The sequence below is a fragment of the Arachis ipaensis genome, chromosome B04, assembly GCF_000816755.2.
Source record: "Arachis ipaensis cultivar K30076 chromosome B04, Araip1.1, whole genome shotgun sequence".
NCBI lineage: Eukaryota > Viridiplantae > Streptophyta > Magnoliopsida > Fabales > Fabaceae > Arachis > Arachis ipaensis.
In genome coordinates, this window is record NC_029788.2 from 126,132,348 (window position 1) to 126,149,460 (window position 17,113).

General features: G+C 32.2%; 3 protein-coding genes across 3 annotated transcripts in view; 2 read left to right on the forward strand and 1 right to left on the reverse strand.

Moving 5' to 3' along the window:
- LOC107637240 (palmitoyl-protein thioesterase 1) lies at positions 68–5,557 on the forward strand. Its single transcript, XM_021121977.1, has 11 exons — positions 68–341; positions 1,440–1,524; positions 1,838–1,889; positions 1,975–1,995; positions 2,077–2,130; positions 2,656–2,706; positions 2,806–2,868; positions 3,517–3,555; positions 3,859–3,981; positions 4,100–4,192; positions 5,087–5,557. The coding sequence occupies exons 1-11, from the start codon at positions 248–250 to the stop codon at positions 5,351–5,353; spliced, it is 942 nt and encodes a 313-aa protein (XP_020977636.1). The 5' UTR covers positions 68–247; the 3' UTR covers positions 5,354–5,557.
- On the forward strand, positions 9,083–9,926 carry LOC107637241 (V-type proton ATPase subunit G-like). The gene is made up of 3 exons (XM_016340675.1): positions 9,083–9,170; positions 9,276–9,376; positions 9,783–9,926. Exons 1-3 carry the CDS (start codon positions 9,083–9,085, stop codon positions 9,924–9,926), a joined length of 333 nt encoding a protein of 110 aa, XP_016196161.1.
- Positions 11,354–17,113, reverse strand: part of LOC107635273 (protein ARABIDILLO 1) — a gene marked incomplete at its 5' end in the record, with an annotated part of 9,407 nt that continues 3,647 nt past the window's right edge. Inside the window, 7 exon segments of the mRNA XM_016338699.2 lie at positions 11,354–11,862; positions 11,990–12,074; positions 12,394–12,615; positions 13,154–13,329; positions 13,436–13,499; positions 14,113–14,207; positions 16,862–16,949. Coding sequence (XP_016194185.1) covers positions 11,686–11,862; positions 11,990–12,074; positions 12,394–12,615; positions 13,154–13,329; positions 13,436–13,499; positions 14,113–14,207; positions 16,862–16,949 — 907 coding nt within the window. The 3' untranslated portion in view covers positions 11,354–11,685.

Sequence of the window (17,113 nt, forward strand, 5' to 3'; positions counted from 1 at the left end):
ATAATAAATAAGCAATATAATAAAAGTTAAAAATGTCGTTAATAGCGGGGGAAGAAAAAGGGAGGTCCCACCAATGCGGAAGAGTTAGAGGAACATATTTCGAGCTGAGCTGCTTACTGCTTATAATCAACGTCAAATCCAATCCCACATTTCTGATTTCTCTCATTTCTTCTTCTCTTTATATTAATAATCATTCTACTTGCTAGCTGTTCTTGTTCTTCTTGTCGTTTGATTTTTATAATTAATTATGATGGGCAACCCAGGCGTACTTCCTGTGCTCTTCTTCTTTATCGCATTCAATCTCACTGTAGCTCATTCCCTTCCATTCATCGTCTTGCATGGTAAGTTCTTTTTCTTTCATCAACTTCACTTTTTAATCTTCTCCATCTCAATTATTTTATCTTTTCATCTTTGTCCTCAGCTTTACACTAATTTCGATTAATTTTTCTGTTGACTTCCTTTCTTTTGCTGAGAATTTTGTTAGGCTTCTCAATTGCTTCTTTGATGTTTGACTATTTTTTATTCTTTCTCTGTGTTTACTTAGTTTTCAATGGATTTTAGTCAACTTAGCTTCTTTTTTAAAACAAAAAATAGAAATCTTGGTTTATGATGGTTGCTTTTGTTGAAATCCATGATGAGTTGATGAGAATTGACTAAGGTAGGGTTCTTATTAGAAGATTAGGAATCTGGGAAGAAAAGGTAAAAAGTGTTATCACTATGTGATGGCATGCTACTAGGAAAAGCCTCTGATTAAAGATAAGAAACTATGCATTGAAAGAGAGGTTTTCTAATTAAAGTAATGGTAAGAAACACGGTAACTAAAGGAGCATGTCTGTCAATCCAAAAATGGTGGGGTTACTGTGTTGAAATGAGTTGCTGAATTGGAAATTCCCAATAGGACTTGATATCATGTGGTGTCAGTGCTGCAGTGTTACCTATCTTCTGGCAGGATCATAAAAAAGTGAAACTGTGGCTGTAATTTTGATCATACTGTGATTAGTGATTATAGTGATAAGACCATCATATTTCCCTTACAAGTGGCCATTTTGCCATAATTGATTATATTTCATGAGCAATTTAGACTAGTTCCAAGAGCTAATCCCAATATTAGGTGGCTCTTGATACCTAACACAATTTCATAGTCAATGCATATCATAACGCTTCCAAGGATAGCAGGAACAAATAAACCAATAAGTGTGATGTTACATAGTTGATTTAGTACTAGGTCAGTTTCCTTGGCGAGTTGACTGATTTTTATCTTTTAACTCTACGGTTTCATTGGGTAATTGTCATGGACCAACTGTCCTGCAGTCATGGCATGTAGGTGCTTGGTTGCACAAGGCGTTTTTCAGTTTAGGGCTTGGACCTATTGGATAAGTATTTAAATTGGTGTTGTTACACATGTAAGACATTGATGTTGTGTTTGAACTGTGTGTCAGGCATTGGAGATAGATGCAAGAATCATGGAATCGGAAACTTTGTTAAAGAACTAAGTGAATGGTCTGGAGCACAAGGATACTGCTTGTATGTTAATGCTAAATTTCTTGATCTTTATTATGGTCATATTTAAGCATTATATTTTCTGTTTGGTCGTAACTCATAAGTACTTCTCTAAGGGCCAAGTAATCATGGTCCTTATGTGCCACGGCCCACGGGTCTGCCATTATGAAAAATCTTTTTCAGTATGCCTAAAAATAATTGAGATAGAGGTTTCTGCAGATGTTTATCAACTTTTTTTTCCACCTAAGAAATGGATATTTTGCATGCTCAAACACAAACATTAAACTAGAGATGTAATGGATTCTTAATTAGCTATATGTACTTCATCTATCTGTAGAGAAATTGGAAATGGATCATGGGATTCTTGGACCATGCCCCTATTAAAACAGGTGACTCTTGATAGAATTCTTCCATTTTACAAACATTTGTAATCTGGCAATTTAATGACCTTATATTTTCTCTCTTTTCTTGCAGACATCTGTTGCCTGTGAGAAGGTGGTGAAGTTGTTTGGTAATTATCTGTCTCAGTAATTTTATCATGATTGGTTTTCAAATAAACATTTTTTTTGTCTATAGGTAAAGAAGATGAAAGAGCTTAGACAGGGTTACAACATTGTTGGACTTTCTCAGGTGAATGACTAGTGCTATGAAACCATCTTACCATTGACTATGCAATGGTTTCTTGTGTTGATATTTACTTTGATATCAATGTTGTAACTTTGTTGTTTTGTCGTGAAAACTTTGAAAAGACCCATGTCTTGGAAGATGCCATATTTTAATTGTATTTGCGTAACATTTAAATCTTGCAAGAATATAAATATTCACACACGCACGCACGCGCGCACACACACACACACAGGGCTCTAGTTCCGGATATTTTTTTTCGTTTTCCAATTCTACATGCAATATGGGGCTAGCTGGCCAAGATTGTCATGGACATAGTCATCAATATATGCGGCCTTAGAATTGGTAACAACAACATTGGTGGCAACTAAACCTTAGTCCCCATAATTAAATCTACTGCCTGATGTTGACCTAATAATCTTAGTGTGACATGAAGTTGTTACATAAATACTTCTGAACCTGATATTTCTTCCTTTGTGTTTTTCCGTGGTTTTCCTATATTGAATACATACTGGTTCTTTTGGTTCTCAGGGAAACTTGATCGGTAGAGGGCTTATTGAATTTTGTGAGGGAGGACCTCCTGTAAGAACTAACTTAAGAAGACATTTTGATATTCATTTCAATGGGCGATTTGTATCAACATTTCAATGTATTATACACTCTTTTTTTCATGTGATACAGGTAAAGAACTTTGTATCCCTTGGAGGTCCACATGCTGGCACTGCTTCTGTTCCATTGTGTGGAGTATGTGCTTGTTCTTGTGCTTAGAAATTCTTTGCTATTCCTTTATTTATCTTTTTTCAAGGGTGCATACACTTTGTAGAGAGCCTGTTCCACTACTTTACATAAATTATTTACTTTCTATATAGAAATGAAGACACTAATGTAATGTGCTTTTTCATTAAAAAGTGTAATAAACAAATTTACTGACTAGACACATAAAAACAGTTGCAAAATTATTTTTTTTACGGCATCAATATTGTAACAAATCAAGAAATTGCAAGTCTAGATATGCACACTCAAGGATTATGCATGCTTCCATGCATGCAGCTCTACCAACTTGCGGAGGAAGTTTGGCCTAATGCTGTGAATAGTTCTAGTCTAACAATTGGAACTTGAGTTCTATTGAGAAAAAGGCTTTCAAACAATTAAGCTCAATTATCTTAATCTTGTAAATGACAGTGTTGGGCTAACATTATGGTGTGTGTGTGTGTGTTTAATTTGTGCAGGTTTTGAAGATTACTTTTCATTCTTGTTACTTTTTGGAGATGAAAAGTTTGGTTATCTAACTACCACTTCTGCTTCAAAAATCAAAATAGTTCCCTTCTGAAATTGGTTCCTGAAAACAAATAGCTTACTTCTCTTGTTTGTTTATCTGATGAGTCGATGTAGCAACATCTTGCTCCAAGTGGCTATGTTAAAATACCAACAGTGAGTATTAACATCTCCTTTTTCTTAAATGCTTCTTTTTGCATGTTATTTTTCTGCTTTTTCAATCTTAAAGTATTACAACCATTTATATGCTGCAGATCTTCGGATACAATTCTTTGCACTGCATCACGTTATATATTATGCAGTCTTATCCTGAATTGTGTTGATTGCATTCATTTTACCATAGTATCATCTAATATGTTTCCTTTCTGACACATCATGTTTAATTTGGTACACTTCAATGGTCAATGACTTACAAATAGAATGATTGAAAACATATTCTGTTCTTGTTTCTTTTATCAGGATATTTCTGACTATATTGAAGGCTGCAATTTTCTTCCAAAGCTTAATAATGAAATAAGTACTGAAAGGAATTCCACATACAAGCAACGATTTGCTAGCTTACAAAATTTAGTACTCATCATGGTGTGTTATCCAAACTATGTATTCTTCCTCTGAGCTATCATTAACATAGGGGTTATCCAATTTGCAACTGTGTCAATTTGACTGATCAGTTTTGCTGTCTTATCTGAATGGAAACCAGTTTGAGCAGGATACAATTTTAATACCAAAAGAAACAGCCTGGTTTGGTTACTATCCAGATGGGGCATTTCATCCTGTTTTGGCACCACAGCAGGTAATTTAAGCATTCCATATCTGTAGATTGTTATTGCAAGTGTTCCATAGCCAAATTTGTAGATGCTTTACTTCCTTCGATGGCTTTATGTGTAAATCTCTGCTTCCACCACTGTGAATGTTCTGGTACATATGCAGCATTAGTATGGAGATCACATTGATGGGGAAATGTACTTCGTGTGTTTTAACATGTAAAACAAAGTAATTAAAATGTTGAAGAAACAGCTTCTTGGATATAGGCATTTTGCATGTGTATCTTAAGAAAGGTTTAGGGTTTAGAACTTGGGAACAATTTGATGGCTGACCCCACCTAAAAGGATGAACCTTAGTAGTATGTAATATAAGGAAACATTTAAATCTGCCTGCAAGTTCAGTTGAATTGTATGGATAGTATAGGATTTTGCTACTAAGGTAGAAACTTTATTGAAAAACTAGAAATTTTAAGTTTTTAATGCATTCAATAAAGCTTTTTTCCCATTAGAATTATCAGAGGCATTTGAGAAAAAAAGATGATGCAGCAATGTTGTTTATATTTTACATAAGTAGTTTCTAATGAAATGGTTTTGTTTAAGGGAATTGCCAACATTCAAAGGGATGGCATGTTATATTATATTGGTTAATCTGCTTGGTCTTTGCACCATTTTTTGTTGTCGGTATCTGTGAAGGGTGTCTCATCCTGTTTTGTCTTCTCTATCCTGATAAAATTTCTTTTTCTATCAAAAAGGGTTTCTAATGACATGGTTATTTGATTGCATAAAATTGTTATCTATTTATCATGGTATAATTTTCACCACTTCACTTCCTTTTTGATGCATGCTACCAACCCAATTTTATCATTTCACAAATATTGGTGATATCAGTTTTCATATTCAGACATGTGATTTTCTTTATACAGACTAAGCTCTATATTGAAGACTGGATTGGCTTAAGAACTCTAGATGAAGCTGGGAAAGTTAAATTCATTAGTGTGTCAGGGGATCATCTTGGAATCTCAAGCAATGACATGAAAACTTACATAGTGCCATATTTGGAAGACCATAAATCAACAGTTTCAAGGCCAAAAATTGAAGAATCTTTATTTCATGTTTGGATTTCTTCCATCCGGATTTCTCTATTGAAGATGGTTGGGCTGAATCAAGACTTGAAATTATTCTTGAATTAACAGAAAACAAAAAGGGGTAAGTAAAAAAATGAAATAGCTATTAATCAGTGGATTGCAGTGCAAAACAATACTATATTTCTATCCTTATTACATGATATTTTGTAATTTTTCCTATTGTATTGTCAGTATTGATTATTATTCCAGAACTCTATTTTTCTGGCCTTGAATGCAAATTTGATCTCAAGTGAATATTTCTTTGTTGTATAATGAAGTAATTTACACTGTTATCTCTTATTTGTTTTATTATTTATTTCAGTTTTATCATTATTTTAGTATTCAGAGTTCAAACTGGTATATCTCCCCCCCGCCCTTTTTTCTTAATATATTTTATGGCAACCAACTTTCCCACTATGCCAATGTTCAGTATTTAAATGGCGTATGAACTTTGATTAAAAGATTAATTCGATTAAGTCCTGCCCGCATTTAATAAATATAGAAGAATTCATGAGTTTTATTTCATTTTTTTTTTATCTAATATCAAGATTGATAAATTATTTTGGCAATTTGTACGTAAAAACTTATATTCAAATGAGAAAAAATATAATGACACGAAAATACTATCAAGTATCATATTAAAATATGTATTTATGAACACTAATATATGTGCTTGATTAATTGATTTGCTTTATATATAAGTGATAAATCAAGGATTTTATATATATGCGTATGGTCATAAAACGATGGAAAAAAAAACTTGCATCGTATTTTCAAAACCTTTTCATTGTTGTCAAACTCTCGAGGTAATTCGCAAACTACGAATTTACGAGTTTAGATATGGAATCGAGTTGACTCGGGCATAGACTCTATCCTGAGTAAATTCGGCTAGACTTAGTCAAATTCGGACAAACTCGTGAGTCTAGACCGAGTTAGCGAATTTGTGTTTTTTTTTTTTCATTTTTACTCAAAAAAGTGTCATTTTGAAACTAAAAAAACACTTTTTTTATTAGGGTTACGATAACACTCCCAAATAATGAAAGAAAACTTACTCACAACTCACTCATCTGCGTCGTTTCTCTCAAGTCTCACTTTCTCCATGTTCTGCCGCAGTCGCCGTTCCTCGTCGAGCTGCCGTTGTTCATCTGCGTGGCTGCGTCTGCTATCTCTACTCTGATTTGCGCCATTGTCTTTGTGAATTTTTCCTGTGTTGCCCTCTGCTTTGCATTTCTTCACATCTCCACTATCCGCAACTCCATCGTGCTATCACCGTTCACGATTTCGACTACTTCTCCTACAGTCTTATCGCTGCTCTGGTTTGCATCGTTGTGAAATCCATGACTATTTGTCGCCGCCATCGTTTCGTGCTGCTGCTGCACCCTCACCACCGCTGCCTGCTGTACCCTTGTCTTCGATTTGCTATTGCTGGAACTTTGCCCCTTCTTTTCTTCTGTATCCTCTATTTTTTGTATGTCTTTTGCCCTTTCTTTGATCCTTTGCTTCTTGATTTAGTTTTTTTTTTTTTTTTGCTTTTTTAATTTTATTGCTTCTAATTTTAGCCTATTGCTTATCGTTTATATTAGATGGCCAGATGGTTCATCCATTCATGGCTGATTAGTAATTAATTATTTTTATTAGAGTTAATTTGATTATTTGATATTGTTCAATGTTCAATTAAAGATTTAGTATTACAGATTTAGAATTTTTAATTTTGTGTGTTCTATGTTGTATTTGTATAAGAATAATTATAGAGGATTTGAATGTGTATTTTAAAGTATTTGTTATAATGTATGCTATTATTTTAATTTATTATGTGCTTTAAGATTGATATTATTAATTTTGAAGAGTTAGAATTGAGTATATATATATAACAGGTGAACCCATACAAGTCTACGAATTAACTCGCGAGTCAAGTCTAGGTCAGCTCCACGAATTTACTTAGACTCTTTTGCAGCTTAACATAGCCATTTGTCATTAATCCAATTTAAATAGTTTATTTACCTATAGTTTAATGGAAAAACAATACACACGAGTCTGAAATTATAATGAAATAAAAAACAATAGAATGATATTTAACTAAAAGTACAAAAATCTTTCAGAAGCATGCATTAAGATTACTAACACGTTATATTTTTTTATAAGAATGCAAAATTACTTTATTACCGTTTATAAATTATAAAGAGAAATAATTCTAATTTTAAATCTAACTAAACATATTTTTCTAATATAAATTCAAGTGAAATAGATTTTAGGCCAGCATTCCCTAATTTTAAAACCCAGACTTGTAACAACTTCATAACTATGAATTATTTGTGCTTTAATTTGTAAACTTTTATACTTTGAAACCTTCAATATATCATAGAATGGAAACTAAAGTATCATTTAATATAATTAATTAAATACTAACTACTACAAATAAAACTAGAGTGAGACCCGCACAATACACGGAGAGGTAGATTATTTATACTATATAGTATATTTTAATAAATGTTATATTAAAAATATTTTAGAGAACATATTATAAATAGATTTTGAATTTATTTATTTTTAAAAAAGACATAGGTTATTTATATTAGAATTATATAAAACTGCATTTTCATTTTTTTCATTTTTCGATTTGCATTAATGGCTACACTTTGTCTTTTCTTGTAGTTTTTTTGTTTGTAAATTATTAAAAAAAATAAATGAATGAGAATGAAAAATATATAAAAATATTATATTAAATTTAAGAAAATTTTGACAATTAGTATGAGAGATTAAAAAATGAAGAGTAGTAAGAGTCTTAATATGTATAAGTTGTAGAATTTGAATATTTGTAACTGAAATTTTTTATAATTATTATTATTGACACTTTTAATGTATGTTTATTGCATTTAATTAGTACTTGATGTTTTAATGTTTCAATTAAATAATAATAGATAAGAGTTTTTTGTTTTAATTTTTTTAAAACATTTTACTAATACTAAATAGTGATTAGTTGATTTTCATTTTTGCCAAGTCATTAGAATTGCTGTTGTGGCATCATTAACAAAGAAAAGACTGCTTAAACTCATTGTGAAAAGAGTTGGTATCAGCTTTTATATATTATAAATAGATAGATAAATAGATAGATGTGCAAAAGATAAAATTTGGAGTTTGTAGTTACTTTGTCAATGCATTAAATGTCATCAAATCTTCATAAAAATTAAAAGAAGATTATAAAAATCTTAGAATGTGTTTAGTTTTGCGTTTTTATTTTATGTTTTTATTTTTAGTATGTTTATTTTAAAACGCAAACCAAACGCACTCCTAGTTTTAAGCCAAAATATTGGTATGGTTGGATTTTTGGTAAGCAAAAGATGTATCTTTTTATACTTTGTTGTAATAAAGGTTTAGTTTAATATTTGATTTTTGTTATAAAGTAAATTATATGTTACTATCCAAAATTAGAAACTTCTTATGTTGACTTGGTATATAACAAAACTATTCCCAGCATTACTTTCGGAGAGTTATGAGAAAATACATTAATCTCTATCACATGGCATCAAAGTTCTTCCTCCCACTACACTTGAATCAGGAAAAATATTTCTCCATTTAGGTGATTCTGGAACATATATTTTCCATCACTTAGGTAAGAAAATAATTGATTACTTTGTTTCTTCAATTATGTTCACAGTTTTTCTTTTTATGCTAAACTATGTTCTTACTTGATAAATGTTAAATGCTAAAGAAAATTCAATGTAGAAAGCTCACAACATAACCAAGTTTCATAGATTCTTTTAATTGAAATATTGATTTTGTTGAGATGCAGTTATCATGGAACCCTATAAAGGACAAGGCGGCATTCAGATGCTGCTAACTGCTGAACAAGAAGCACAACATATTGTTTCCAATGCAAGAAACTGTAAGATAAAAAAAATAAATAATAAAAAGTAAAAAGGGCATTTTTTATATCTTATTATAATTTTTAACAATATGAAATGAATGAATGTTGTTTTTAACTTCTTAGTGAGGAATAAAAGATTGAAGCAGGCAAAAGAAGAGGCTGAGAGGGAGGCAGCACAATATAGAGCTCAAATGGAAGAAGAATACCAAAAGTCAATCTCAGAGGTACTCAAAATATGACTATTGTGGTCTTAATTACCATTATGATATTTTGAAGATATTACCACAATACCAAGATTACAGTGATATGTTTCATTTTACAATCATTGTACAAAAAATTAATCATTCGTATAGAATAATATTAGAATATAAAATACATATTAAGATGAGCTAAATAATATATATATTTATATAGAAATATATAGCGACTGATTTCTTACGTGGACATAGCAATTTTAGAGATATGTTATGATATGTTATGATAACTATCATTATGCTAACTAGGATGGCTATACAATTTTGGAAATTAAAATATTTTTTTAATATTTGAAAATATTTTTTAATTTAAAAAATAAAAGTAAAAAGTGTTGCATTTGTGATTACATAACAGAATTTCTTTACTTGTATTTAGACAACTGGGAGCTCTGGATCCAATGTAAGAAAGCTTGAGGAAGAGACAGATGCAAAGATAAGAAATATAAAAAGATCAGCTTCAAAGGTCTCTTCAGAAATTGTTGATATGATGCTCAAGTATATTTCAAATGTTAAAGTGTAATTTCCCAAGGTTAGTCACTAACTACTCTTTCAACCATTTGATTAAGAGCTCATAGTGAATATGGGAAAATAAAATGAATCATGTTTAGTTTTAGAAAGCATTTTCTCTTGTTAATAAATTCGAACACAATGTGGTTTTAAGTTTTAACTTCTATATTTTGTTTTCATCACATCACTTTATCTTTTCCCAAAATTACATAATACAAGTTAATAATAACTGTCATATTTAGAATAAATAGTCACAACAATAGCATGATGATCATACTGTTTAGTTTTGAGATAAAAAAAAAAAAGAAAATCAACTTTAAGTAGTTAAAATAGTCAATTTTTTTATTATAAAATTATTTTTGTAATACTCATTTTTAAGAGGATTTAGAATTTAAAAAATTGACTTATGTTGGCTAAAAAAAATTGATTTCTTAGTTGAACTCCTCTCAGATATCTCTTTTTCAACTATTGTGTTGTGTTGTGTTGTAATTTCAGAAAAACTGCTGAAGAAAGATAACATAAGGAGTCATCACCAACAATAAAAGAGGCAAAGTCTGGAATGATCATTTGCTATTTTTCACCCTGGTTGCCATTATGTAAAGCCTTTGCCATGAAGCTCCTGCCTTGAACACTTTAACACTGTATAATATTTTCACACTCTATCATTACTCTTTATAAACAATTTATAATGAAAACACAATGATCTTATTTCGTTCTTATATATAGCACCAATTAAAATACTGTTATTATTGTTGTTCAACTTTAAACAATTGAGAGGAGCCGACAGCATCAAATAAAAGTTCTTCATTACAGTGCCAGAAAAAAATTCTTCATTCAATCTCCATTATTATCCTTCATAACCACCTTTAGGGGCAACAAATACTAGTTCATTAATTATCGAATCAAATATTAATTTCATTATTTAATACCTGAATATTTTAACCATGAATTCAAATCAATTTTAATATCTTACAAGTGTATTGCATCAAGTCCTAATAGTAATCTTTAAGAGTCTAAGATTTGACACAATCTCTATATCAATGCAAAACATAACACCAGACAAAAAATGAAATTTATTTATGTTTTTAATGCACATATTCCAAACTGATTATGATTTTTTCTAAAGGTGAAACAATATCAAGTTGTTATAACTTAAGACAAACCACTAAATGTTATTCAAGAAGAGGTTGGGCAAAATTATTCAAACCATTTGAATAATTTCCAAATACATGGAATTTTCAATGCATCAATTTATTGAAAACAATATGCATTTTGAGATGGAGAAACTAGATTGAAGGTGCCAAACCCAAAAGGTGATATCATTAATGCATTCCATTAAAATAAATTGAACCTAACCTTTCATAAAATACTTCAAAAAAGTTCTAAATTTATAATTATACAGAACATGTCAGGATAATAATAATACAAAAGGGCCCAGGAAAAAAAAAGGAAAAAACATAACCGCTAAAATTTATATCATTTTTCCTATCTGATGCAGTCATGCAACCATGGTGTAAAAAAGATTGATACAAAAGGGGAAGAAATACATCTCAAATAAAGAACTGTTTTTGACTAAGCAGTTCCAAGGGACTTAAAAGATAGATGAACCTGCAATTTAGGTCTTTTTTTTGCTTCACTTACATCAAATTCAGATTCAGCCAGCTAGCAGTGTTCTCATGGCATTGTTGAGCAGTTCGTATACATGTGAGAAACACCAGAGAAGTCCAATTTTACTTTGAGGAGGATTTTGTAACAGAATAGATGAATTTGATCTACGCTGTATGCTCAATTTGGTGATACTCAAGGTTGCGAAGAACTATTCTGGCAAAGATTTTCGCTTCGAGTGGAGCTGTGGCAGCAGCAGCCGCGCCACGAAGAACTCTTGCTGCTCCTGCATTCTGCATGAGGCTGGCATGGTGAATGGCGTGTCTTCCCCCAGGAATTGTAAACTGCAATCGAAAAAAAGTACAATTTCGTCAAAAATCAGAAATCAAAATAACTTGAAATACAGATAATATCAAAGTGTTGACTGTCGATTTGCGCTGAGTATGGGACTTATGAGGGTGTTTCAGTTACCTGGAGAAGAGCAAATGCTGCACAAGTCTTGAGTATAGATGATGGATTCCGCAGCATGGTGACAAATCTTCCGATTTCAGCACCACTAAATAACCAAAAAATAAAAATAAAAATTAATAAGTTAGATATCCCAAGCATGAAAGAAGTTAAATTTGCATGCAGTTTTGCATTATAAAAGGGTAAATTACACTAACCTCCCAAGGTTTGTCAATACTACAAAACAAACCCTTGATATGTCAAGATGTCATGTTTTTCAAGATATAAATGCTATCAATTTTAGTTCACATAAATTTTAGGGAAGATTTTACAAATAGAAGGGTGTCTATGTAATATGACCTACTCTCAAGGGATGTTATTGTAATTTATCCTTGAAAAGAGAATGCTGGTAGGAAAGAGAGAAAAACCTGCATCTCAGATGTCCTGCTTCCTGTATTCGAGCGCCTTCAGTAACCTGGGATAATGCTGCGGGAGCCGATGATGCTGCAGCAGCTGTGAATGCTTGTGGATCCGAAAACATAAGGACAAAGGTTTCAATGTTTTTTAAGGCCATCCTTCTTGCCCCATCCAAGCTCACGCTCTTAGAAATACCTTCCGAACCCGTGCCTACTAAAGCAAACTCATCCATTCTGCAAAATGCACCATCATCTCAGATAAGATACACAAAGGGGTTTCTTGTATCCAAGTTAATAGGTTAAATAATTGGTTGTAACAGTAAAGAATACGTTACATTCACTTCACATATTTGTTCAACTAACAAAGGTAGGAGGAGAAAAGCCATGGCTACCGGTAACATATTAGTTCGGCATCTTTGTAATTGTAACTTAAAACGAAACTACAACTAGATGTAGATACCGATTGATGGAAGAGTACTAAACAATCATCTACTGACCTGATTATTCATATACTGGCATTTCCTCCATAATTGGATGAACACTTTGTTAACATGGGCAAAATTCAATTAACATAAACAAATAGATAGACAACAAATACCAATATTCCAACATTGATTCTGTATCTCGTTTGACTAGTCAAATAAACAATATATTTCTGCAATCAACCACTTGAAACGTGAACAGAAAACGACATTCACATGGAAAGGAAAGAATGGGAGCATTCCACTCCTATCAAACAAAGGAGACGGGAAAGGGGGAATAATCAAATTACCTTCCATCGAACATGTAAGCCAATGCCAAGGCAGCCATGAACCGTGCCATCTTCGAAACTGATGAAGAACACAGATCCACAAGTGCAGAAACTCCTCCTTCCTCTACTATTCGTAAAGCATTACCAGGGTTGAAAGCAAGATTCCACAGTGCTCCTGCGGCAGTTTCATGAACATCCTGAAAGCAGAAGTGGCATGGATTTGATCATGATTTTACATATATAAAAAAAAAGTCGTAAAAGCATATAAAATGTTTGACATTGATAATCAAGGAAATAAATTACCTCTGCTTCAGACCTTGCAAGAGCAATCAAAGGTGCAACACCACCTTCACGTCCAATGGCAATGCTAAAAGCAAAGACGACCAGTAATTAAGGTAAGCATAATGTAGCGTGGAGATAATGAAACAATGGAATAACCACATGAGCACTTTTATAGATGCTACATCTAAATGAATTTCAATTTGTTCCAATCCCGTAGATGTTATTCAAAATCAGTGATGGAGGACAAAGAAAGATGTAACAGTTACAGTTTTTAAGAGTGAAACAAATGTAATAAAGCTTGCATGGTAGATTTAGAATCAGATAGTTATGAAATATAAGGCAATAAGTCAACAAAGTATATTAAAAGTGGCAAACATCATATTCCAAGATGCATGAATTTATTATGTATCTCATTGTGAGGATTTTGATTTCAACTATGAATGAGACAGGATTATAAATTCGAGCTTACGAAAGCAGGTAGATGATTCCAATACCCTCAATATTTTCTATTAAAAAAAAAAAAAAGAAACTGAGGGATAATGGAGAATAATTTAGAAAGGACCACAAAAAATTTCTCTGGAACAACAGAGCATGAAGGATAAAAATAGGTTATAACTTTCTTAAAGAATGTCTTAAGAATCAAGATTCAAGATATCAATACTATCAGGATAAAATTATAAATAGAACTCTTTCATTACCTATTGGCCTCGGAGACTGATAATCCCCAGAGAGCACCAGCAGCCCTTTCTTGAAGTCCAGGAGAGGCATTAGAACAAGATTGCGCAAGAGCAACCTACATAAACCACAACGTTGAAGCATCAAAATATTAGAACTTTTATTTTTTTAGGGATAGAAGAAGAGTATCACTGCAACAGAGAGGAGAGTAATACAAGGAAACAGCAGATAAGAAATCCTCTATACAAGTGAAAAAATACGATCAAAAGAAGTGAAACTTTCTAATCCCTCAACATGTCTGAGGAAAGTCCTCTAAAAAGATCATGAGTGAAAAGGTGAGCTCTACAAATAGATGCCAAATGTCAAATCATATCACATAAAACTTGCATGTCCGAAAAAAAACTTGCATGTCCGAAAATTTATCATCGAAGGTTGCATGAATTGCACTCCAACCAAATATTTCAAAACAACACAACATTTTAGCCACCGAAAAAGTAATGATATGGCAAAAATAAGTCAAAAGGGACCCATAAATTTTCATTTTTTATTTTCAAAAACATGATTTTATTCATCTCAAAAGCCACCGATAATTAACTTGAAAACTGGTTGACAAACTTGATCAACAATCTAGACAAATATTAATAAACAATGCATACTCACAACGTCCCCAAATATTCGATTAGCTTCAATTTTCCATTAAGTTGTCAAAATCAATTGAAAATTCACTGATATTATATAAAGTATCATAATTAATTCAGATAAATTCAAAATTTGAGTCACAAAAGACAATCTTCATCCAATAAAATTTCTTGACATAAATTTTCATCAATTATGGATGATGGAAACCACCTTTTCAAATGATTTGGTAAATTGTGGGGAAACAAAAGGTAATACCATTAAAAGATTACTATTTGAAAAGAAATACAATACTAACCTACGTGGAAGCCCATGTTCTCATTAAAAATGGAAATAGAATTCCAGACCCCAGTGATTAAGCAACAATGAGTAAAATTTAAAAAGAAACAATGTTGAAATAGTTATTTTTTCAACTTCGGGGTAACAAAAAAAGGGCATTGAATCTTCTTTCTTTGAAGCATTCAGCAGGTTTCAGAACTTTATCTGAAAAAAGAAAATTTCTCTATTGTTTGATAAGTAGGTCAAATCGCAGTGTCCCAGCAACAATACAGTAATTTGGTTCTGTTAGCTTTGCCTAAAAAGTTCAATATATATTTGTAGGTAAATCATGACACTTCAGTTGAAGCATACATAAGCAATGTATCGATGTCCCATGCGTAGTCTTCCTCAAAATAAATTTCAAATTTCATTTTGTTGCAACAGGAAAACTCTATCTTACAATGCATATTAATAACTACCACTATAAGGCATTCCGTGTTGCCTTCTACCTAAGTACTTGAAACAAGAAAACAAAAAACAGATTGATGCTTAATTATTCTATTAATTTCAGTATTTCCGTATGTTCCGAGACCATCAAAATGCTTTGAATTATCATCTATAACATGAAAATGTGATAAGATCCTGCAATTTACTTAGTAAGTCTGACATTATGTAAGTGTATACCAAAATGGCATTTATAATCATTTGAGCAGCCCTACACCTTTGAGCTAGCTTTGTGGGTGAAATTAGGTGGGTATAAGTCTATCATTCTATCCTACAATCAAAATTAGGCCATTCACAAATATCCAATCCTACAGGTTTTGTGATCCACAAGTGTCTTCAGTCTTGGACAACCCTCCCTCTGGCCTAAGTTCTAAGGTGGAGTTACACATTACACATAGATCTCAAGAGTATACTGTATTAAATTACATTGCAATTAAAGCTATTAGCAGCGAAAGGCAGTAATAAAATAAATTTGTGTCGCTCTTTGGTGTATTTGGTTGAAAAGGAATTTTGGGATTTTCAATGATTCCTTCTCAACTATTGATTTCATTTAAAATAGGACTACCTTTTTGGCCTCAGAACATGGTCTATTCAAGGGATTGGTATGCATTATTAGTTAATACATGGTCATGACTCATGTCGGTTAGGTTTGAGCTATATATTATGTATTTGTGCATTATGAGAGGGTGTCTCATCCTCTTCTATACATTCTTCACTATTTTAACAAAATTTCATTTTCTATTAAAAATTAGAGATATACACTTGACAACAAGAGCATTCTCTATAGCTGCAGAGGTGTCTAAAGCCTTCTATAGATTGCCTATTCAATCCAAGATTTAAACCCAGCAAATAACCCAACATGATGTGGCCACCCCTCTGAGTTGATGCGTCTCAATCTGGAATCTCAGATTGCTAGATTAATTCTGTCATTACAGCCATCATTGATATTTGGAAACTCCATTGATAGTTGCATGTCTTTTCTCCTTCCTAGTAATGCAATTCTCCAAAGGCTTGTTCAGGCTGACAACCGTTCTAGCTTCCTCGATTAATATTCAGACACACCTTAAGTTCCTCGCTAATCTTCAATGGAGATTAGTTTGTATTATTAAGGGTTTAATTGTAACAAGCTTTAAAGCTTAGTAAGCTTTAGCTTCAGGGGGAGTGTTGGAATAAAGAAGATATCATATAATATCTCTACCATATGGATTAAGAGTGGTACTGCTATAAATAGGGATTAGGATATTGTATATTGGAAAACATCAGATTATAAACATATCAATATATTTATAGTCATTATTCTCTCTTTTCCTCCTCTCCAATCTAGTCCCACAATCTTAACAGAAAATATTAAGCTAAACAAGGAACAACACATACCAAAGCCTGAACTCCACCAGCTGCTGCGATGGCTTCCCTGTTTCTATCATCAAATGACAAATTCCAAAGGGCACCAGCAGCTTCTTGCCTGTAATAATATAGACACGGAAAAAACTTCTTATTAAGAGAGGAATGGATTTAGCTTTTTCTCCGCAAACTCTTTACACATTTAAAAAAAAAAAGAGCACCCTGGTGCACATGCATCCTGTGATAACGCAGGGTCCGGGGGAAGGAGCGCACCCAGGGTGCAAT